The following is a 23777-nucleotide window of genomic DNA, read 5'->3' as shown; positions in this document are numbered from 1 at the left end:
TATATATATATATTAGATTAGGGGCGGCACGGTGGTGTAGTGGTTAGCGCTGTCGCCTCACAGCAAGAAGGTCCTGGGTTCGAGCCCCGGGGCCGGCGAGGGCCTTTCTGTGCGGAGTTTGCATGTTCTCCCCGTGTCCGCGTGGGTTTCCTCCGGGTGCTCCGGTTTCCCCCACAGTCCAAAGACATGCAGGTTAGGTTAACTGGTGACTCTAAATTGACCGTAGGTGTGAGTGTGAATGGTTGTCTGTGTCTATGTGTCAGCCCTGTGATGACCTGGCGACTTGTCCAGGGTGTACCCCGCCTTTCGCCCATAGTCAGCTGGGATAGGCTCCAGCTTGCCTGCGACCCTGTAGAAGGATAAAGCGGCTAGAGATAATGAGATGAGATAAATTAGATTATTTTAATTTTTTGATGTTATGGACCCTCTTGTGAGTCTGAAATAAAGATTGAATATCCATGTAATTCTGTGGGATTATTTGACCTTACCTGTCTCACCTTCACATGCTGAAAATATTTTTACAGACTTCTGCTCACCGGGGTCGATTTGGGGGAAAGGTGGTGATTGGTAGCGTTTTTAGCGCAATACCTATTTGTAAGAAATTAAAATAAAATAAGAGTTGAAGACTAAATAATGAGCACAGGGAATTCCAAGAAAACTTTTTATTTGCTAACAATCAGGTTTATATATAGTTAAACTTAAATTGAAAATTAATGGTGACGAGCAGACTTAGATTACATGTCAGCCCCTCAAGCCCCCATCCACATCCCTCAGCCAGCCCCACCACAATATATACAAAGATACTGTCTTAAAATATCACACACCGTTTAAGCTCCCTGACTCTCTTATAGGGCTAAAAATGTTCATTTTGATAGTTTTTAAAACATCATTAAGTTACTATATTCTCTTAAAGATCATTTAAATATTGAACATGCAAAGTATGATTGAAACATCCAGTGCAAACAAGTATCTAGAATAAACAAACTCATTTATGTCTTGGAAGACAGGGACCACAAATACTAAAACAATACAGAGTAGAGAAGCACTGTGCTGATGGACAGAGTGCGATGAAGTGTGCTTGCTGATGTTGGATGTGCTTCTGATTTTTGGGATGTCACAATCCTGCCATTCAGAGGCTGAGGTGGTCTGTAGTTTTTGGTGATGAAAGCATCAGTCGTTTTATTGATGTGCACTGTGTTGCTTAAAAGATTGATCTATAACAGAAAGAATAAATTAGCTTGTGTTAAAAACTGATCTTTGAAAGAGTAACTATAATCCAAATCTCAGAAGCTTTGTTTTGTACATGCTGATATATTGCTATATTAAGACAAGGGACAAAAAGCTTCTTGGGCAAACAGTGACTAATTTACAGTTCTGCTGATGCTGTTTATTAATGGAAAGAAATAAACAAATAAAATAATCATGGAACATTCGGGCCAAATCTAACTCAGCAGTTATGGTTCTGTGCTAGTATATTGACAGTAGTGCCAGGGAGTCGGTGCTTGCGCTGTTGTGCAAGGTCTTTAATGTTCAATTACTCCGATTCTTTTTTTAAATGTAAGTTGCTTTGGGGGAAAAAGGTGTCAAATGATGTAATGTTAAGTGAATTACATATAAGCATGGATCATTAACTGAAATCTTACCAAATCTTTGCTGAGTTTGATTGGGTCACTGAATACAGTCCATACCACAGTTTCATTACATGATGGTGTGGTCAAAGAGCCAAGGTAACGGTAATATTTATTCAGGTTCACTCCTTGAATAAGACTCTCTACAGTAAGTTGATTCATAATGTCAAGTGAGTCACCTAAAATCAAGGAAAAAAAAGAGGATATTTTAGCATTAAAGCAGGGTGGTGTTTTACTAAATTTGACAGTTAAAAAGAGATTAAAGAAATATGATTCACAGGTGATCATGTTTGCCTGTCACATTAATTCTCTGCTGATACTCTAAACCCATTTTTAGTTTGTAACATTGCTTTGAGCAGGTATAAATAACTCCAATCTTTGGTAATGAAGTAATTTTTTTTTTTCAGCGTGTTGTTCACATTTATATAACCTGCATGAAACTACATGGTAAGAACACACAGGCCAAAGATGTATTTTTTTGTGGTCCATTTTCAGAACATTGTAGTTTCACACGGAGACCCATGTCAATAACATCTCCCATTGCATAACTGTATAGGATAGTGTAAGTGCAGTTGGAGTCTCTTAGCACCACAGTTGTCTTTTCCTACATCCTAATGAATTCTCTTCCACATCTTTACTTGACCTCCTGACATTTTCCATCGAGGTCAAGGAAAAGTGGTTAGAAAAGGCCATAGGACAGACTATTGGAACACAGGCCAGTGTGTATGAGAGTAATCCTTTAATGTGAGAGAGTATGTGATGGCTGTGTGTTGTAATTCTTGGCAGCCATGTTTGTAGGCTACATTGTATTCTGGAAACTGTTGTTTGACACAGATTTCAGCACTGACATGATAGCTGACTGGGTTTTGCAAGAGCTGAAGTACTGCCACATGCAACATTTTCTTGGGATGCATTTGAATCCATCAAAAACAATTTTGGTCTAAATAATTGTGATGTACCATAATGCAATTTTTAATTCATGTCTCCACACCTGTGCTGAATGTCCAGTCAGATGGTACACATCATGGACATTATTATTTGCTTAATTTCTTTGGTGTGTAAATAAGCAGCATCTCTGTTTATAAGAACTATATCTGTCTGTACCTGCTTGAGTAATATTTGATAAGAATGAGGTAAGTGTCTTCCAGCTGTTCGGTTCGCCACTGGCATTGTTTGCCTAAGAATAAGAAAGAACCACAATGTAATAACCGCAAGTTGTCAAGGCAACTGTATAAGGGCTTCAAAGAAATTAGTAAAGCAAGGACTTACTTCAATGAAGAAACCAAGAACAGCAAATTTATTTGAGTCATTGACAGCAGCATTAGGCTTAACATTTACTATGTGCATCTGAAAGAGAAAAACACAAATACTAAATAAAGTTTAATTAGATGACTCAGTCTAGAATGTCATTACAATTTTTATACTAACAGTTTCCATACCTCCACTGGATATTGTTTGCCATCCACAGTGTGTTCTGATCCTTCGACAGAAGAGCCATTGCCCCAGTGAAAGTGAAACTGGATTGAATTGTAGTGACTCTGAAGGCCTCCTCCTGACACGTTCATTTTGCTATCATCAAGATTAATTTTCACTAAAGAGACAAATAATCAAATCAGTGTCTCATCTGGCATTATTAGCAATCTCTACAAATGGGTGCCCACTCTAGTCTCAGATTCTTGGCTGACAGGAGTGAAACCCAAACCCATCTTGGTGCATAATAAGATGCTTTTTCTACTCATCATGGTTATTTGAATAACAGTGGTTATTTGAATTACAGTAGACTTTCTGGCAGAGTCTAATCAGTCTGGCCATTCTCCTCTGACCAATTTTTGTTTTTCACACCATTATGTGTAAACTCTGCAGATTGGTGTGTCTGAAAATTCCAGATCCAGCTTTGATGTGTGTTTGGGGTCATTGGCCTGTTGGAACATCCAACATGTGTTATGCGTGAACAATTTGTTAATTTTGAACTCCTCTTTTTTGTGACTCCACAGTAACATGTCTTTCTTCATTTTTCCCTGGGTCATGTATGCACACCACTCAGGGTCAGCTTTGTTCATGAACAGATCTTTCAGGTTTCTCATTCGTTTGTCGCATGACTGCTGCATATTCACAGTAGGGAGGAGTGATCTGTTTGTGAATCAGAATGACTGACTGGTTTTTCAGGTATGAGCCTTTTGTTCATTTGTAACAGGACCACTGCATGTTCTCAGTAGGGAGGCGTGATCAGTACAGGAATCATAACTACATGTCTTTTCGGTATGATTTCACTTATTTGTTTTTCATGTGGTTACAGCAGTCACATGATCAATGCTATTACAGGACACAAGAGAGCTTGCTAACATTTGCTTGTCAACCAGAACATTTCTGTAGCTAGCTAGCTAGCTAGCTGTGTCGTACACTACGGGTCTTCAATAACCAGGCAGGCTAAAGTGAATAACTATCATACAATGAATAGAATTTAAAAAAATATTGATGGGCACAGTGCTCTCATATGGGCAATTGAACTTAAAATAATGCCATTTTAACTGTATAACTCAATAGGCTACGGTTCAAAAGGATGTTTAAGGGCTTAACAAAAGTGAACTTGTGTACTATACTTTACCAAGTGAAGCAAACCATGTTGCTGTTAGTTTTCGAGAAATGTTTTTCTATTGTGGTGGCTACAGCACCACAATAGTTCCAATGAACCAATGAGTAAAAAAAAAAGATTAGTTCATTTTACTGAACAGCATTCAAAGAGCCGATTCAGTAAAAAGATCTGGGCTTCCTATCATTGTCCAATTGTGTCCAAGCACTGTAAAACTCACTTGTGTGTAGACAGGGTTGAAGTACTGGTGGTTCCTGAGTTGATCTTGACCATCTAAACCAATTTCCTTTCAGCTTGTGTCTTCTTCCAGCAAAGTGGCTACAGTTCCCAATACAGTGTATATATATATGTATATGTGTGTGTGTGTTATATGTTTACACACACACACACACACACACATATAGTGTGTGTGTGTGTGTGTGTGTGTGTATCACATATTGTGTGTGTGAAAAAGAATGTAAACCCCTTTAATTCTGTGTTTTTTTTATATCAGGGTATAAATAACAATTGTGCAGTTCTCACCAATTACTATAAGGAAACAAATGGCTTCAGGTTACCAAAAAAAAAAAACAGCAACATGTAGTAATTTTTTCCCAAAAGGTAAACAAGGTATACCCTATAATTCAAGAACATGTAAAACCACCTTTAGCAACAATAATTTTAAGTAAACTTTTCTGTTGGAGTTTATCAGTCTTTCACATTGTTTTAACCCACTCTTCTTTCCCACACTGCTTCAGTTCATTGATGTTTGAGGGCTTTCATTTATGCACAGTTCTCTTAAAGGTGTCATTCCACGACAAACCGTTTAATACTTGTTCCTTTTGAAATACCATAGGTCACTCCGAGTTGCATATGCATGCTGCACGTGAAAATGTTCTTCTACCCCATTCCCTGTATTAGCCTATGAAAGAAAATAGATGGAAAAAACGAGCGAATCAGAAAAAGCCCTATGAACTTACGTCACTTCGAAAATTAGTAGTCATAGCCTCGCCCATAACCCACTGGAGGGAGCATCACGGTGCTGTTAGCCAATCAGAAGCAATATGTTTACATGTCATGAATATTCATGAGTAAGAGCTGAAATCCTGTCGTTCTCTCCCCACCCACTCCTACACCAAACTAGAACAGCCTGAAACAGGAGCACCACAGCATTATTTTCACCAAAACCGACTCACAGGGCATTCATTCATACTAGAGACCACCGCACAATTAATGAAAAAACAATGCAATGACATCTTTAAGATCCCACCAGAATGAGGTTGAGGTCAGAACTTTGACTTAACCATTCCAGCAACAATTTTCTACTTTGCTCATACATATGTTGATTTGTTGGTCTGCTTGAAATCATTGTCCTGTTGCATAACCTGATTTTGGGTGAGCTTGAACTGCTGGACAGATGGTCTTACATTTGTCTCAAGAATATTCTGCTATAAAGTGAACTTCATTGGTGTCTCAATGACTTTAGGATTCCCAGGCCCTGTGGCTACCAAACTAGCCTAAGTCACCCTCCAACACAATGCACAATGCAGTGACGGATGGTATGAGGTGTTTGTGGTGATTTTTTTTTTGGCGCCTGAGGCTGTTTTACTTACACACCCATATCCATCCATTATCTGTAGCTGCTTATCCTATACAGGGCTGCAGGCAAGCTGGAGCTGACTAGGGGTGCCCCAGCTGACTAGGGGCGAGGGGCAGGGTACACCCTGGACAAGTATTCAGGTCATCGTAGGGCTAACACATAAACAACCATTCACACCTACAGTCAATTTAGAACCACCATTTAGCCTAACCTGCATGTCTTTGGACTGTGGGGGAAATGGGAGCACCCGGAGGGAACCCATGCAGACACAGGGAAGACATGGAAACTCCACATAGAAAGGCCCTCATCGGCCACTGGGCTTGAACCCAGAACCTTCTTGCTTCGAGGTGACGGTCCTAACCACTACACCACCATGTCCCACACATTATTACAACCCCGATTCCAAAAAAGTTGGGACAAAGTACAAATTGTAAATAAAAACGGAATGCAATAATTTACAAATCTCAAAAACTGATATTGTATTCACAATAGAACATAGACAACATATCAAATGTCAAAAGTGAGACATTTTGAAATTTCATGCCAAATTTATGAGGATCACCAATCCCCCTAATTCTGCGCCGACAAATAGTGGAGCTCATTTGAAATTTCATGAGAGCAACACATCTCAAAAAAGTTGGGACAGGGGCAATAAGAGGCTGGAAAAGTTAAAGGTACAAAAAAGGAACAGCTGGAGGACCAAATTCCAACTCATTAGGTCAATTGGCAATAGGTCATTAACATGACTGGGTATAAAAAGAGCATCTTGGAGTGGCAGCGGCTCTCAGAAGTAAAGATGGGAAGAGGATCACCAATCCCCCTAATTCTGCACCGACAAATAGTGGAGCAATATCAGAAAGGAGTTTGACAGTGTAAAATTGCAAAGAGTTTGAACATATCATCATCTACAGTGCATAATATTATCAAAAGATTCAGAGAATCTGGAAGAATCTCTGTGCATAAGGGTCAAGGCCGGAAAACCATACTGGGTGCCCGTGATCTTCAGGCCCTTAGATGGCACTGCATCACATACAGGCATGCTTCTGTATTGGAAATCACAAAATGGGCTCCAGAGAACATTATCTGGAAATATTTCCTTTATGGAAATCAGGGACGCCGTGTAATTCGGACTAAAGGGTGATCAGGACACTACAAGGTAGGTGGATCCAAGTGCAGGAAGATGGCTCTAAGTGCAGGCATGAGATTTACAAAAGCAAAACAGAGTATTTAAACAGCATTATAAACATGGCTAGAAACAAACGGGACAGTGATAATGCTTCACAAAGTCTCTGTGAAAACAGCTTCCATATCTGGATGTGCTGATTGCGCTCAAATCAGTATCAAAGGTTTCCCAGAATAACTGGGTCCCAAGAGCGCGCATAGCACGCTCCTTGAGTGTGCTCGAGCTGTCCTAGACTCAAGCATGCAAAGGCATGACAGCGAAGTGTTCACCTACTGTGTGACCACAACTTTAAGCTCACGTGTATATCGCCACCAAAATGCCTCATTTTCATTGATAACCCATTGCAAAGCCTCATGAGCTGTAGTGTGACTGTAGATTAATGAGGCAGATGTGATTTGGGGTACAACCAAACAATTGTAATCTACTACAAGTAAAAAATTAACTTCAACTTGAAAAAAAATTTGTGACCCGCTAGATGGCACTTCACGGCCCACTAATGGCTGAGAAACAGTGATTTGATGCATGATGCTATTATGTCAGTATGGACCAAAATCTCTGAGGATTGTTTCCAGCACCTTGTTTAATCTATGCCATGAAGAATTAAGACAGTTCTGAAGACAAACATGGGGTCCAACCCAGTCCTAGCAAGGTGTACCTTTTGCAAAAATAAGTGAGGTGTACTAAAGCAATCTTGTACTTGGCTGTTTTTTTAGTTGTTCTGTGTGTAAGTATGTAACTTGAAACTTAGAGTACCAAAAGACAGCTGGTAGAAGCTCCATGGCTTTATCGATGCAGTAATCATCAATCTTAACACAGTGAACATATTAAGCCCGTCTCTGTGAGTCTGACTATCAAAAATATTTTCATTTTGAACGACCTTTGATTCTATCTATGAAGCTATCATGGATCTTATCACACAATAGTTTGCTTGAAGAGATGATACATCTTACACTCAGTGTGACTGACATCACATACTGAGTCACTGATTACTCACATGCTCATATACGTCACTCAACTGGTTAGACAATCATGTGACACTACAATGATTGTAAAATTCCATATAACACACATGGTGTCCATTGGTAATTTATCATGCGAACATATTAATGTGTAGTCAAGAAGTAATAACGAATTTCACAATTAGTGAATAAACATTGACCACGAATGAATTGTAGCAATGTATGTGGAATTTTACTGATTGATTTCATACCACTTCAAAGTGACTCTAAATCATTATAGGTGATCTTGGTGTCTTGAATTGCTATTTGCGCATTTTTGTATCTGGAATTGTTAACTCCAAATGTCACAAATGAGCCCCAGTTTAGTGCTGAAAATGATAAAAGGGAAATCTGTGAAGGGGGAAAAAAAGGTTTTCTTCAGTAAAATGGTAATACGATTTTTCAAATCACTTGTGGCATGCTTTCTTGCCAATTAGTCAGCTGTATCCTAAGTGGAGTTTCTCATCTCATTATCTCTAGCCGCTTTATCCTGTTCTACAGGGTCGCAGGCAAGCTGGAGCCTATCCCAGCTGACTACGGGCGAAAGGCGGGGTACACCCTGGACAAGTTGCCAGGTCATCACAGGGCTGACACATAGACACAGACAACCATTCACACTCACATTCACAGCTACGATCAATTTAGAGTCACCAGTTAACCTAACCTGCATGTCTTTGGACTGTGGGGGAAAACGGAGCATCCGGAGGAAACCCACGCAGCCATGGGGAGAACATGCAAACTCTGCACAGAAAGTCCCTCATCAACCACAGGGCTAAAACCCGGACCTTCTTGCTGTGAGGCGACACTGCTAACCTGAGTGGAGTTTGTTCATGTTTATTTACTTTTTGCCAAACGTCATGCACGTTGATATACTATATGACCAATTATATGCTGTTGCATTAAGATTTCAGAACACTTTAAGACTTTAAGGTCTACTTAAACTCTACGCCCATCAGACTTGCAATGGGAAAAAAAATCATTCAAACAGGAAACAAACTTTAATTTCAAAATCTGTCAGAGATGATTCATTACATTTCACATATGTTGATATCAATATCAGTTGCACATCAATGCAGTGGATATCAACATCAATTACACTCGGGAGGACGTCAGTGGGAATAATCTCCCCTTCTTGGATTGTGTTGTACACATTAGACAAGACAGAAGCCATCGTGCTCTACCGGAAACCCCCACATACAGACAAATACCTACTCTTCGACTCACACCACCCACTGGAACACAAATTGGGGGTCATTAGGACCTTGCAACACAGGGCTCAGAACATTCCTACAACAGTAGAGGAAAAAGAGAAGGAGCAAAATCACATCAAGAAAGCACTTCAGAACTGTGGGTATCCCAACTGGGCTTTCTTCAAGAGCAGAAAAAGTAACATAATGGACAAGGAAGATAACAGGAACAAATGCAAGAATGGGTGGCACGGTGGTGTAGTGGTTAGTGCTGTCGCCTCACAGCAAGAAGGTCCGGGTTCGAGCCCCGTGGCCGGTGAGGGCCTTTCTGTGTGGAGTTTGCATGTTCTCCCCGTGTCAGTGTGGGTTTCCTCCGGGTGCTCCGGTTTCCCCCACAGTCCAAAGACATACAGGTTAGGTTAACTGGTGATTCTAAATTGACCGTAGGTGTGAATGTGAGTGTGAATGGTTGTCTTTGTCTATGTGTCAGCCCTGTGATGACCTGGCGACTTGTCCAGGGTGTACCCCGCCTTTCGCCCGTAGTCAGCTGGGATAGGCTCCAGCTTGCCTGCGACCCTGTAGAAGGATAAAGCGGCTAGAGATAATGAGATGAGAATGAGATGTCTACACGGACCGTAAATGTCCACAGGACTGAAGTAAATTGACCTAGGTAGCAAATCAATTGGCCGAACTTGTTTTTGCCTGGTAAATTCAGATATCAATATAGACAATATCTCTTCTCTCCACTAGGTGGCAACACTAAACAAGTTAAAGGTGGCAAATTAAGGTAGCCTAGTAAACTAGACCCACCCGCCTAGCGGCCAAAAATATTTTTGCCTACGAGTGGCAAATATTCACATTTAGTCTGGCTTGCCAGGCTAAAACTAAGGAAGATTCATTGTGAAGCCTTCAAAGCAAAACATCTGGTATCACAATCAATTAATATTACATTACTCATTTATTTTCTCATATTATTCCAGTATTCTATAAGAAGTAGACACAAATTCTTAATTATAAACATATTCTAATTTCTTCAATTCTAAAGAATGCAATTAAAGTGGCAGGATATAAATCCAAAACAAGTGTTTAAGTTTTGAAAAAGATGAAGAAAAGCAGAACCATCAAACAAACATGTGCAGCTTAATTATGTGGGGTTTTTTTTATATGGAATTGCACCATTTTAACAACAAATAATAATTCTAAATAAATTCTGCAGGTTTTTTTCCCAAGAATTCCTCCAGAAAGCCATGCCTTAAAAGGAAATTTAAAGTATTACAAGCATGTCAATGAACACAAAAGGCTTTAGTTATTTAGCTATATACACACAAGGTTACACAAGGTTTTGTAGTCAGTGCAACTTGGCTTAACAAGTTGGAAAAAAGGTAAGGTGCTGCTGGCTCCAATGAACACATACAGTACAATATATAAAAACTGAAAATATGCTTAATTTACACCAAGTCAGAGAGAACTTGAGGCTACTGAAATATTCCAAGCATGGCAATGTTAAACTGCCATTGGTAAAACAAAAACATGGCAATGTTATACTGCCATTGGTAACACACACACACACACACACACACACACACAGACAAAAACAACTTTTGCCTAGTAAATTCAAATATCAGATATCACTGCACCATCTGCTGTGCTACTTCCAGGGTGGAAGAGAACGCAAGGGTAGCAAAAAAGAGCATTGACTACATCACAGCCAGCTCGCCAAGTTTTCCAGCGGTACCAGTTCTTGTTAAAACCTCTTGAGCAGGTCTTCTCCCCCTTCGTAGACACTTGCTTGATGTTTAAATTCAGTCTAGGAGGTCCTAGCTGTTTGATTGCCATTTTCTCCTCATTGGTACGACGACTAAAGGGAACTTCTTTCAGAGACGCTATCGTATTGTTGCACTCAACACTCGCCGCCATCTTCATAGAATGTTCACACATTTCCCGCGCAAGTTGCGTTTTCCAGCCCAAAATTATGTTCAAAACCCGCCAAAATGCACAATCTGGCAACACTTGCGTGGCGCAACAGGCGTATGACGTAAGCACGCTGCTTGTGCGAGCACATAAAACCTAATAGAAAATGCATTGGGAGCATGATTTTCGAAAAAAACGTACGTACCATTAGTGTCAATGGGAGATTTTGGGGCAAATCTGAACCTGACAGAAATCGCCCCAAAAGGGCGTGGCTACACCAGGCGCGACCTTAGCCTGATTGGACAATGACATTACTGTTGCCGTGGTAGTAGGAGTAGATAAAAAAAATAAAATATCCCTCCCTGTTTGGGAGTGCGTCGCCCAAATCGCCCCTATTAACGAGCCGCCAGTGCTGGGTACTGAACTGGCCAGCCTGTAGTCCAGATCTTTCACCCATAGAAAACATTTGGCACATCATAAAATGGAAGATACGACAAAAAAATCCAAAGACAGTTGAGCAACTAGAATCCTACATTAGACAAGAATGGGTTAACATTCCTATCCCTAAACTTGAGCAACTTGTCTCCTCAGTCCCCAGATGTTTACAGACTGTTGTAAAGAGAAAAGGGGATGTCTCACAGTGGTAAACATGGCCTTGTCCCAACTTTTTGGAGATGTGTTGTTGTCATGAAATTTAAAATCACCTAATTTTTCACTTTAAATTATACATTTTCTCAGTTTAAACATTTAATATGTCACCTATGTTCTATTCTGAATAAAATATGGAATTTTGAAACTTCCACATCATTGCATTCCATTTTTATTTACAATTTGTACTTTGTCCCAACTTTTTTGTAATCGGGGTTGTATTATAATCATTATTATTTTATTTATTTTTTAAAAATTATTATAAATACTTCTATATTAGGGGCGGCACAGTGGTGTAGTGGTTAACGCTGTCGCCTCACAGCAAGAAGGTCCGGGTTCGAGCCCCGTGGCCGGCGAGGGCCTTTCTGTGCGGAGTTTGCATGTTCTCCCCGTGTCCGCGTGGGTTTCCTCTGGGTGCTCTGGTTTCCCCCACAGTCCAAAGACATGCAGGTTAGGTTAACTGGTGACTCTAAATCACTGGTGCCATGGTGGCGGCCCGCGGGCCGGATCCGGCCCGAAAGAACATCTAATCCGGCCCCCTTGCTGATGGTCCTCTAATCGTTCGGCCCGCAGAGAGACATCAATGTCTGCCGCACCCCATCAAACAATTATTACAGAACAATTACCTGTCTTTCATTGCCGATCGCATTGACGTCAGAGGCGGAGATTTGCCTGATGGCCCTGCCATTTGCATCGGTCCAATTCGTGCCACAGACTGTTTAAAAGCAGCGGCCGAACAGTGAAAGTCAGATCACAACATCGGACGGGGACTCCATACTTCTCCAGCGCAAGATTAATTATTGAATCCATCTCTTCTTTCTCGCTTGCTCTCTCGTTTCTCTGTTCTCAACTCTATGTCCTCGTTGCCTTCTCTTCGTCTCTGTCGCAGCGCGTGCACTGACCAAGGGGCGAGCAGCTCGCTCACTATCAGTCAGTCAGGATGTTATCAAAAAAGCGGAAGATTGACGCTGAATGCCGTATCTTTCAGGAGAGATGGAAAGAAAAGTATTTCTTTTGGGAAGTGGCGGGCAAACTAGTATGTTTAATTTGTTCGCAACAAGTGGCTGTGCCAAAGGAGTACAAGTACAAAATGGAACTGATAGACTTGCAATGCTGCACGCGGTTGAAGGACATGTACAAATCTGTTGGTATTGAATCATTCTACCAAGCGTTGCCACCTGAATACCTGACTATCACTGCATTTGCAGGTAAAATACTCTGTATGTTTGGGACAACATATTTATGTGAGCAGGCATTTTCAGTTATGAATATTAATAAATCGAAAATGTGCAATCGTATGACACATGGACATCTCAATGATGTCATGAAAATAGCCACGGCCCAGAGCCTGTCCCCCAATGTGGACAAGCTGGTGAAAAATAAAAGGCTTCTGGCTTCGACATGTAAAATGTAGCTGGCTTGTCTGCCCATGTAACATAGTGCTGTGAAGCAATGATTGGGAGGGTATGTTTGTGGGAGTGGGAGTTTGTGGGAGTTGTTTAAGTTAATGTACCATCTGTTATTTATGTCTTTTTATTATTAAGTTCTAGTGAATATTTAGTCACTTGGCCTGTTGGTGGAGTACTTAACCTTGGGACATCGTTTGACTTCTTTAGGGCTACTTAGGGCCATCTTTTTTAATTGGCCTAATTAGGCCTGTGTATTGACATGGTTTTATGTGCAAGTTGTCAATAAATCTGATCAAAGTAATTTACAGTTTAGTTGTGTTTTTATGTGTCCTTGTCCATTTTGTTGTTTTTTTATTATTTAAAAAAACAAACATTTATAAATAATATTTATATTCATAAATGATATCAAATAGTATGTCTATTTGTTTAGTGTTTGGTCTTGTCACGCCGGTAATGCGGCCCCCTGAGGTCCCACTTGAAAACAATCTGGCCCCCTGACCAATTTCACCCTGGCACCCCTGCTCTAAATTGACCGTAGGTGTGAATGTGAGTGTGAATGGTTGTCGGTGTCTATGTGTCAGCCCTGTGATGACCTGGCGACTTGTCCAGGGTGTACCCCGCCTTTCGCCCGTAGTCAGCTGGGATAGGCTCCAGCTTGCCTGCGACCCTGTAGAACAGGATAAAGCAGCTAGAGATAATGAGAATGAGATGAAACGCAAGAACATTGTCATTCCCTACATTTCTGGTCTATCTGAGAAACTCAGGAGGATCTTCGACAAACACAACATCCCGGTACATTTCAGACCCAGCAACACCCTGAAGCAGAAACTGGTCCACTGGGACAGAATACCCAGACACAAACAGGACAACTTAGTGTATGCAATTCAGTGCAGTGAGGAATGCACGGACTCATATATCGGGGACACAAAACAACTGCTTCACAGGTGCATGGCTCAACACAGGAGAGCCAGTTCCTCAGGCCAGGACTCTGTTGTCTATCTTCATCTTAACAACAAAGGACACTCATTTCAGGATTGCAACGTGCACATTTTAGCCAGAGAGGATCGTTGGTATGAGTGAGGAGTTAAAGAAACCATTTTTGTCAACCTGGAATGGCCATCACTGAACAGAGGTGGTGGTCTAAGACACCATTTATCAGACACCTACAATGCTGATTGGCACACTTCCCAGACAACTGAATGCACACCAAAACCCAGCTGTTTTCAGTGGCTCACAGGAGGACAGACAGAACCAACAACCCATTGATCACCCCAACAACTCTCTAGGCCGTTCACACCCAGCACCCAGTGACGGACACCAACAAGATGACTCAACGACACCTTAGGATTGCTTTTCATCCATGAGATGATAAATACCTGATACTCCCTATTAGTCAGACAGAACTGAAGAAGCCTTTCAGAAGAGAGGTGAAACATCTTCAAGAATCTTCAAGAAAGTCCAGTTGCTCTCTTTTACCACCCACAGTTTACTATGACCTGGATGACTGAGAATCTTCACAGACTGTGTGTTGGTCAATCCAATGAGTGCTGTAAACAAACCCTTTTTATGAAGGCACAGAGAAGCTACCAGCTGTAGTCCATCATGATCACCAACAGGATTTTAAGAGACCTTGGCCATGGCAAGATAAGAGACATTTTAGAAGTGTCAGCACTTCTGAATTAATAATCTAAATGAGTGTATGTAAATTTTTGACCCTGTAAGTATAATTTTGACCCTGTGTTGATTTCAGAAAACCCAAAGAAAAATTAAAAACTTGCGGAACAAATTTTAGTTTTTAATTAAAAAAAAGATGTATGGTGGACATTCTGCCACAGAAAAAGAACAGGTCAAAGAAATTACTGAAAGCCCAAATATTGCTATGACATTCATATCCAAGATGACATTGTCACTGTATGTAAACTTCTGACCACAACTGTAAGTCTGAGTTAATTCTGTATGCATTTTAATCCAATGCATTAGGAATGAAGAAACAATGAAAATGTGAAATGATAAGATATTAATTTATACATAATTCTCCCTTACTTAAAAAAAAATAATCTGGATCCTTCAGTATTAAATAACTACAGGCCAATATCAAATTTACCATTCATCGGGAAAATCCTTGAAAAAATTGTCTTCAATCAATTAACTGCCTTCTTGATATCAAACAGCCGTTTTGATAATTTTCAGTCAGGATTTCATGCCAATCATAGCACTGAAACAGCGCTGATTAAAGTTATAAATGACATACGTCTTAATACTGATGCAGGCAAAACATCGGTCCTGGTATTACTGGACCTCAGTGCAGCTTTTGATACTGTTGATCACAACATACTGCTATATCGACTTGAACACTGGGTTGGATTGACTGGTAAAGTTATCAATTGGTTAAATTCATACTTAAAAGATAGAAGCTTCTTTGTTACCATGGGAAATTGTTCCTCAACGTCAATGTCCTTGACCTGTGGTGTCCCCCAGGGGTCGATTCTTGGACCATTACTTTTCAACCTTTATATGCTCCCACTTGGGCAAATTATCAATAACAATTCAATTTTGTATCACTGCTATGCAGATGACACCCAAATTTATTTTGCTCTATCACCTAATGATTATGCCCCCCTTGAATGTCTCTACCAGTGTATCGATCAAATCAACAGCTGGATGTCACAAAATTTTCTTCAGCTGAACACAGATAAAACAGAAGTAATTCTATTTGGAAAAAAGATGAAAGACTCAGGATTACCACTATTCTTGACCAGTGATGGGAATAACGGCGTTAGAATAAACGGCGTTACTAACGGCGTTACTTTTTTTAGTAACGAGTAATCTAACTAATTACTTTTTACATCGTTATAACGCCGTTCCCGTTACTTACAATAAAATACTATGCGTTACTTTATTAAAGCTGTTTTCATCTGGCACGCTGCTCGTTCAGCCTTTCTTTACTCTGCTTTAGTGTGGGGCGGGGAGACACGAGACAACGGCATAGTCAGCCAATCAGAGTAGATTTGGACAACATATGTAGGTAGGCCACGCCTACTGCACTACTGCGCACGCTTTCAATCGGAAGAGCCAGCGATGGCGAGCGGTCAGCCCAGCACTGCGCTTTCACACTGGAAATACAGCCAGGACTTTTCATTACTTGAAATAAAAGGCAAGAGTGTTTACGTGCAATGCACATTATGTCGAGGAACAAAGCGTTTGTCCTCGTCAGTGGCCAGTAATTAGTAACATAATTTTAATAACTGCAAAAATATATTATATTTAATAGATGTCTTATCTCACATTGTCCCACAAAAATATTAATATAGTGTAGATAATGTTACTAACTGGTTCTGTTAAGTGTCCATTTCAGTCATTAAACACATTTAACATTCACTTTTATTATGATTACACTAATTGAATTTGATTTTTTTTTTGGGGGGGGGGGAACAAAATGTAACGGAATAATTACTTTCCCTGGTAATTAGTTACTTTTATGACAAAGTAACTCCGTTACTAACTCAGTTACTTTTTGGGAAAAGTAACTAGTAACTATAACTAATTACTTTTTGAAAGTAACGTGCCCAACACTGTTCTTGACACAAAAGGGATTAAAACTAAAGAAATGGTTAAAAATCTTGGTGTTTTCATTGACAGCGAGCTAAACTTTGACAGTCACATGAAAGCAATCACTAAAACGGCATTTTATCACCTAAAAAACATTTCCAAACTAAGAGGACTTATGTCAAAAAATGATCTGGAAAAACTAATACATGCCTTCATCTCTAGTAGGGTTGTTTACTGCAATGGCCTTTTCACAGGCCTGCCAAAAAAGACGATCAAACGACTTCAGCTGGTTCAAAATGCAGCGGCTAGGGTTCTCACACGAGTAAAAAGAACAGAGCACATTACTCCAATTCTAAGGTCCCTTCACTGGCTTCCAGGAAGCTACAGAATTGACTTTAAAACATTGCTGCTGGGGCGGCACGGTGGTGTAGTGGTTAGCGCTGTCGCAAGAAGGTCCTGGGTTCGAGCCCCGGGGCCGGCGAGGGCCTTTCTGTGTGGAGTTTGGATGTTCTCCCCGTGTCCGCGTGGGGGTGCTCCGGTTTCCCCCACAGTCCAAAGACATGCAGGTTAGGTTAACTGGTGACTCTAAATTGACCGTAGGTGTGAATGTGAGTATGAATGGTTGTCTGTGTCTATGTGTCAGCCCTGTGATGACCTGGCGACTTGTCCAGGGTGTACCCCGCCTTTCACCCTTAGTCAGCTGGGATAGGCTCCAGTTTGCCTGCGGCCCTGTAGAACAGGATAAAGCAGCTAGAGATAATGAGATGAGATGAGACATTGCTGCTGGTGTACAAATCTCTAAATGGTACAGGGCCCAATTACCTCTCTGATATGTTGCAGCGGCCTAACCCAATCAGATCTACCAGATCGAAACAGAAAAATTTACTATTGAAACCAGTTGTTAAAACAAAGTATGGTGAAGCAGCTTTTAGCTACTATGCAGTACAGCTATGGAACCAACTGCCAGAGTACATTAAAAATGCTCCTGCTGTTGGCAGCTTCAAATCTAGGTTAAAGACCAAGCTGTTTTCAGATGCTTTCTGTTAAATAATTAATATTGTCTTCTTTACATTTTTTATAATTTTTACTTTCTCTGCATGTTTCAAATTTACTTTAACTTTAACTTTATTCTATTTTATTCTGCTGGTTTCTTTTTTTTCTTTTTCTCCTCCTATTTGAACTACTACTTCATTTTATTATTTTATTTCTACTATTGTTTAATTCTTATTATTTTCTTTTAATTCTTTTAATTAATTGTTTAATTCTTTTAATATTATATATTAGAATAAAAATAAAATTATTTTATGCAATTTTATTCTCTATTGTTTACTGTTTTGTTTTTACTTCTGTAAAGCACATTGAACTGCCATTGTGTATGAAATGTGCTATATAAATAAACTTGCCTTGCCTTACTTCAATTGCAGCCACTCCCAAGAATGGCTTATGACTGATTTGACAGCAGTCCTTTTCAGTGTAAAGAGAGCCTTTGTTTAATTAAAAGACATCAAGTGACAACAGCAATGCAGTTGTACATTTTGCTTTTCATTGTGACAGTCCATAGGTAGAGTTACCTGTTGAATCCCCCCCCTCCACACATACACACACATACACATAAGTTTCAGTTGAAGTCATACACAACCAGGTAATCAAGGCTGCCTAATCTACATACCAAAATGACTGAACGTTAAAAGGTGTGTAAGGTTGAAATTAAACCTTATTAGGGTGGAAGATCTAAAAAAGAAACACACCTTTTTGAACTCAGCATTTCATTGTCAGCTTTAATAGGTGTGTTAGAGCAACATAAAGGAATTGGAAATTCCTGTCTAATAGCTAAGTGAAGTGATGTCCAAGTTTAGTCATCATGGCTGCATAGAAGAAGGGTCTGGGTACCAGTGGCAGCTCCTGAATTTTTTTTCAAGGGGGGCAATTTTCCGCCGTTATGTCTACACGGACTGTAAATGTCCACAGGACTGAAGTAAATTGACCTAGGTAGCAAATCAATTGGCCGAACTTGTTTTTGCCTGGTAAATTCAGATATCAATATAGACAATATCTCTTCTCTCCACTAGGTGGCAACACTAAACAAGTTAAAGGTGGCAAACTAAGGTAGCCTAGTAAACTAGACCCACCCGCCTAGTGGCCAAAAATATTTTTGCCTACGAGTGGCAAATATTCACATTTAGTCTGGCTTGCCAGGCTAAAACTAAGGAAGATTCATTGTGAAGCCTTCAAAGCAAAACATCTGGCATCACAATCAATTAATATTACATTACTCATTTATTTTCTCATATTATTCCAGTATTCTATAAGAAGTAGACACAAATTCTTAATTATAAACATATTCTAATTTCTTCAATTCTAAAGAATGCAATTAAAGTGGCAGGATATAAATCCAAAACAAGTGTTTAAGTTTTGAAAAAGATGAAGAAAAGCAGAACCATCAAACAAACATGTGCAGCTTAATTATGTGGGGTTTTTTTTATATGGAATTGCACCATTTTAACAACAAATAATAATTCTAAATAAATTCTGCAGGTTTTTTTCCCAAGAATTCCTCCAGAAAGCCATGCCTTAAAAGGAAATTTAAAGTATTACAAGCATGTCAATGAACACAAAAGGCTTTAGTTATTTAGCTATATACACACAAGGTTACACAAGGTTTTGTAGTCAGTGCAACTTGGCTTAACAAGTTGGAAAAAAGGTAAGGTGCTGCTGGCTCCAATGAACACATATACAGTACAATATATAAAAACTGAAAATATGCTTAATTTACACCAAGTCAGAGAGAACTTGAGGCTACTGAAATATTCCAAGCATGGCAATGTTAAACTGCCATTGGTAAAACAAAAACATGGCAATGTTATACTGCCATTGGTAACACACACACAAAAACAACTTTTGCCTAGTAAATTCAAATATCAGATATCACTGTACCGTCTGCTGTGCTACTTCCAGGGTGGAAGAGAACGCAAGGGTAGCAAAAAAGAGCATTGACTACATCACAGCCAGCTCGCCAAGTTTTCCGGTGGTACCAGTTCTTGTTAAAACCTCTTGAGTAGGTCTTCTCCCCCTTCGTAGACACTTGCTTGATGTTTAAATTTGATCTAGGAGGTCCTAGCTGTTTGATTGCCATTTTCTCCTCATTGGTACAACGACTAAAGGGAACTTCTTTCAGAGACGCTATCGTATTGTTGCACTCAACACTCGCCGCCATCTTCATAGAATGTTCACACATTTCCCGCGCAAATTGCGTTTTCCAGCCCAAAATTATGTTCAAAACCCGCCAAAATGCACAATCTGGCAACACTTGCGTGGCGCAACAGGCGTATGACGTAAGCACGCTGCTTGTGTGAGCACATAAAACCTAATAGAAAATGCATTGGGAGCATGATTTTCAAAAAAAAAACGTACGTACCATTAGTGTCAATGGGAGATTTTGGGACAAATCTGAACCTGACAGAAATCGCCCCAAAAGGGCGTGGCTACACCAGGCGCGACCTTAGCCTGATTGGACAATGACATTACTAGTAGGAGTAGATAAGAAAAATAAAATATCCCTCCCTGTTTGGGAGTGCGTCTCCCAAATCGCCCCTATTAACGAGCCACCAGTGCTGGGTACTGAACTGGCCAGCCTGTAGTCCAGATCTTTCACCCATAGAAAACATTTGGCACATCATAAAATGGAAGATACGACAAAAAAATCCAAAGACAGTTGAGCAACTAGAATCCTACATTAGACAAGAATGGGTTAACATTCCTATCCCTAAACTTGAGCAACTTGTCTCCTCAGTCCCCAGACATTTACAGACTGTTGTAAAGAGAAAAGGGGATGTCTCACAGTGGTAAACATGGCCTTGTCCCAACTTTTTGGAGATGTGTTGTTGTCATGAAATTTAAAATCACCTAATTTTTCTCTTTAAATTATACATTTTCTCAGTTTAAACATTTAATATGTCACCTATGTTCTATTCTGAATAAAATATGGAATTTTGAAACTTCCACATCATTGCATTCCATTTTTATTTACAATTTGTACTTTGTCCCAACTTTTTTGGAATCGGGGTTGTATTATTATCATTATTATTTTATTTATTTTTTAAAAATTATTATAAATACTTCTATATTAGGGGCGGCATGGTGGTGTAGTGGTTAGCGCTGTCGCCTCACAGCAAGAAGGTCCGGGTTCAAGCCCCGTGGCCGGCGAGGGCCTTTCTGTGCGGAGTTTGCATGTTCTCCCCGTGTCCGCTTGGGTTTCCTCCGGGTGCTCCGGTTTCCCCCACAGTCCAAAGACATGCAGGTTAGGTTAACTGGTGACTCTAAATTGACCTTAGGTGTGAGTGTGAATGGTTGTCTGTGTCTATGTGTCAGCCCTGTGATGACCTGGCGACTTGTCCAGGGTGTACCCCGCCTTTCGCCCGTAGTCAGCTGGGATAGGCTCCAGCTTGCCTGCGACCCTGTAGAAGGATAAAGCGGCTAGAGATAATGAGATGAGATGAGAGACTTCTATATTAGTTCCTTCCTTGACCAGGAACAAAGACCTCACCTGTCTTTCCAGTATTCTGAATGTTTAGGATGGTAGAGTTGTCATTAAAGCCATTGAAGGTGAAGACTGTCAGGTTATCATCAGCCTGCACTTCAGATGTCACAATATTGATGGGAGACTGGCGGGTACCATTGCAAAACTGTGGTGCTATCACAGGCCATTTCGTTGCATCTGAAGAGAAAATCACAACATTAAATTGCAAAACAAACAAAATGCAGAGCAAAATTAATATTTTTACAGCTTATTTGTGCAGAGTTGAAACTCAATTTCAAAAACTCCCAACTTATTGTATACTCTAAGAAACAGCTTGTTTGCAATGGGTGAACACAAGCTACATCTCAAATCGCTTCCTTGCTCACTTTTGGTGTTTACTATATTGATTATATTGTGTAGAGCTGCACAGGGCAGCAGTAGCTATGTTTGCATGTGTCTCATTACTTTCGCTACCAGAAACTGTATTTATACACTGTGTGTGTGTGTGTGTGTGTGTGTGTGTGTGTGTGTGTTCCAAGATGTGCCACTTTTGCAAAAAGATATAGTCCTGTGAGAAAATACAGTTCAGGTTACAGATTTTAATCTATTTAAAATAACTGAGGCAGACGTGGGATGCAAATTGGCCTCAATCATGTGGGCTGAGCATTTAATATTCACCAAGATCTTCAGTAATTGTAGTACATTTACATAAAAAATTTAATTATAATTAATGCATTATAATATTTAAAACAATATACTATATTTTAAAGCACAATTTCTGTAAATAGATCAATAAATCAAGGTCCTAAATTGACCTCAAATTATATTTACCATACAATGTACAATATCAGTCAAAAGTTTGGACATTCATAGGTTTTTCTGTATTTTTTTTTTTACCATTTTCTACATTGTAGAACAAAATACTGACGATCAAAACTATGAAATAACATGTGGAACATGCATGGAATTATGTGATAAAAGTGTTTTAAAAAATGGTTCATATTTTAGATTCTTAGCCAACATTTAACTTGAGGATGCTTTGCAAACTATTGGCATTATCTTAACCAGCTTCATGATGTGGTTACCTGGAGTGCTTTTCAGTTAAGTGTCGGAGCTCACAGTATATAGTAAGTAATAAAAATACAGTAAATAGCCCTATTCCACAACTGTAGTAATCCATATTTTTGACAAGAACTGCTCAACTAAGTAAAGAGAAATTACAGTCTATCATTAAGATGCTTTGTCTTAAAGTATTTTTATTCATTAAAAGAAATACCATTGAATTAGAAGGTGTAGCCAAACTTTTGAATGGCACTGTAGATGCATATTTATTTTACAAATTTGCTAGTGAAGATTGATTTTTTCTTCTATTTTAATAATGTTTTTATATTTTTAAACTTAAATATAAGCTATACATCTACTGTATACGCAGAGTAGATGCATATTTCATTACCAACACAACCCTCTTCTGCACATACAGGGGACATTTTCACACACCGACTATCCAATCAGAATTAGGCTCTTGCTAGAAAAACAGGAATACTTACTGCAGTCTGGGGAGTTATAGCAGTATTCTGAAAAGGTGACACAAAAAGGTTAGAACATTATCAGCATTTTGAGTAAAACAACCGCAAGAAAAAGAAAAATTGAGGCAAATTCAATTGGTAAGTCTTAAGAATAGTACAGTCTTTTCGACGTCACTCACCTACTGAGCCGCCGGCACCATAAACAGTGGAAAGCAGACCGGTAACGAGAAATGACATGAGCGGTAGATTCATCTGCATACAGAAGAATATGTTAAAGAAATGCCATGTGTAAGTCATAAAGCATCCCAAAATTGCTTACTAACAAGCTAAGACATTCAGATACCCAGTCTTAAATTAAATGCTAATGAGGGCAATGAGGTTTTTTAGTTTATTTTGCTAGATTAAATTAATTTTACAACTATAATGGTAATGCTGATGAGTGTCCTCTTATGAATAACAATCAAATTGTATTAATAATGTAAAAAAAAAGTATTAAAATTTGTTCAAATAATCATGCAAGTCTGTGCCATAGGCTATGTCCAGTAGATCTTACCTTTTACCAGTGAAGTTCAACACTGCAGTTGAGTAGAATTCTAGAAGTCACACTCATGCCCTTCTTAAATATGTCTTGCATACTGTGTGGGGGTGTATCAAGTGACTCTACTACCAACACCTACTGAAATTTTAAATGTACCATCTACTCTGATAACAGATAACTGTCATACCTGTTTTTATTAAAAATAAACTTGGACATCAATTCACTTAGCTATTAGACAGGAATTTCCAATTCCTTTATGTTGCTCTAACACACCTATTAAAGCTGACAATGAAATGCTGAGTTCAAAAAGGTGTGTTTCTTTTTTAGATCTTCCACCCTAATAAGGTTTAATTTCAACCTTACACACCTTTTAACGTTCAGTCATTTTGGTATGTAGATTAGGCAGCCTTGATTACCTGGTTGTGTATGATTTCAACTGAAACTAAAGTGTATGTGTGTGTGTGTGTGGGGGGGAATTCAACAGGTAAATCTACCTATGGACTGTCACAATGAAA

General features: G+C 39.5%; 1 protein-coding gene across 2 annotated transcripts; it reads right to left on the bottom strand.

Moving 5' to 3' along the window:
* Positions 1-647: 647 nt before the first annotated feature.
* Positions 648-23383, bottom strand: ca15b (carbonic anhydrase XVb). Of its 2 annotated transcripts, XM_060939409.1 has the most exons (9): positions 23278-23383; positions 22904-22976; positions 22746-22772; positions 21226-21396; positions 3068-3219; positions 2898-2975; positions 2733-2805; positions 1644-1807; positions 648-1214 (listed from the first exon to the last, which is right to left on the bottom strand). In XM_060939409.1, exons 2-9 carry the CDS (start codon positions 22974-22976, stop codon positions 1020-1022), a joined length of 933 nt encoding a protein of 310 aa, XP_060795392.1. In that variant the 5' UTR covers positions 23278-23383; the 3' UTR covers positions 648-1019. The 2 variants fall into 2 exon arrangements, with proteins under 2 accessions (XP_060795392.1, XP_060795391.1); XM_060939408.1 differs by lacking the exon at positions 23278-23383 and having other exon boundaries at positions 22904-22982.
* Between the last annotated feature and the right edge of the window lie 394 nt (positions 23384-23777).

This window comes from Neoarius graeffei, chromosome 14, assembly GCF_027579695.1.
Source record: "Neoarius graeffei isolate fNeoGra1 chromosome 14, fNeoGra1.pri, whole genome shotgun sequence".
NCBI lineage: Eukaryota > Metazoa > Chordata > Actinopteri > Siluriformes > Ariidae > Neoarius > Neoarius graeffei.
The sequence above is the reverse complement of the archived record's forward strand: the minus strand, read 5'-3'. Positions and strand labels throughout refer to the sequence as shown.

What these genes read in the sequence shown, in the direction of transcription:
- ca15b (XM_060939408.1), bottom strand. Translation starts at nt 22,982, where the DNA reads ATGCAGATGAATCTACCGCTCATGTCATTTCTCGTTACCGGTCTGCTT. An exon ending in TCAGAATACTGGAAAGACAG is followed by an intron (nt 3,220 to 21,225) that starts GTGAGGTCTTTG and finishes TTGTCTCTTTAG; the next exon opens with TGAAAATTAATCTTGATGAT. An exon ending in TCAAACTCAGCAAAGATTTG is followed by an intron (nt 1,215 to 1,643) that starts GTAAGATTTCAG and finishes TTTCTGTTATAG; the next exon opens with ATCAATCTTTTAAGCAACAC.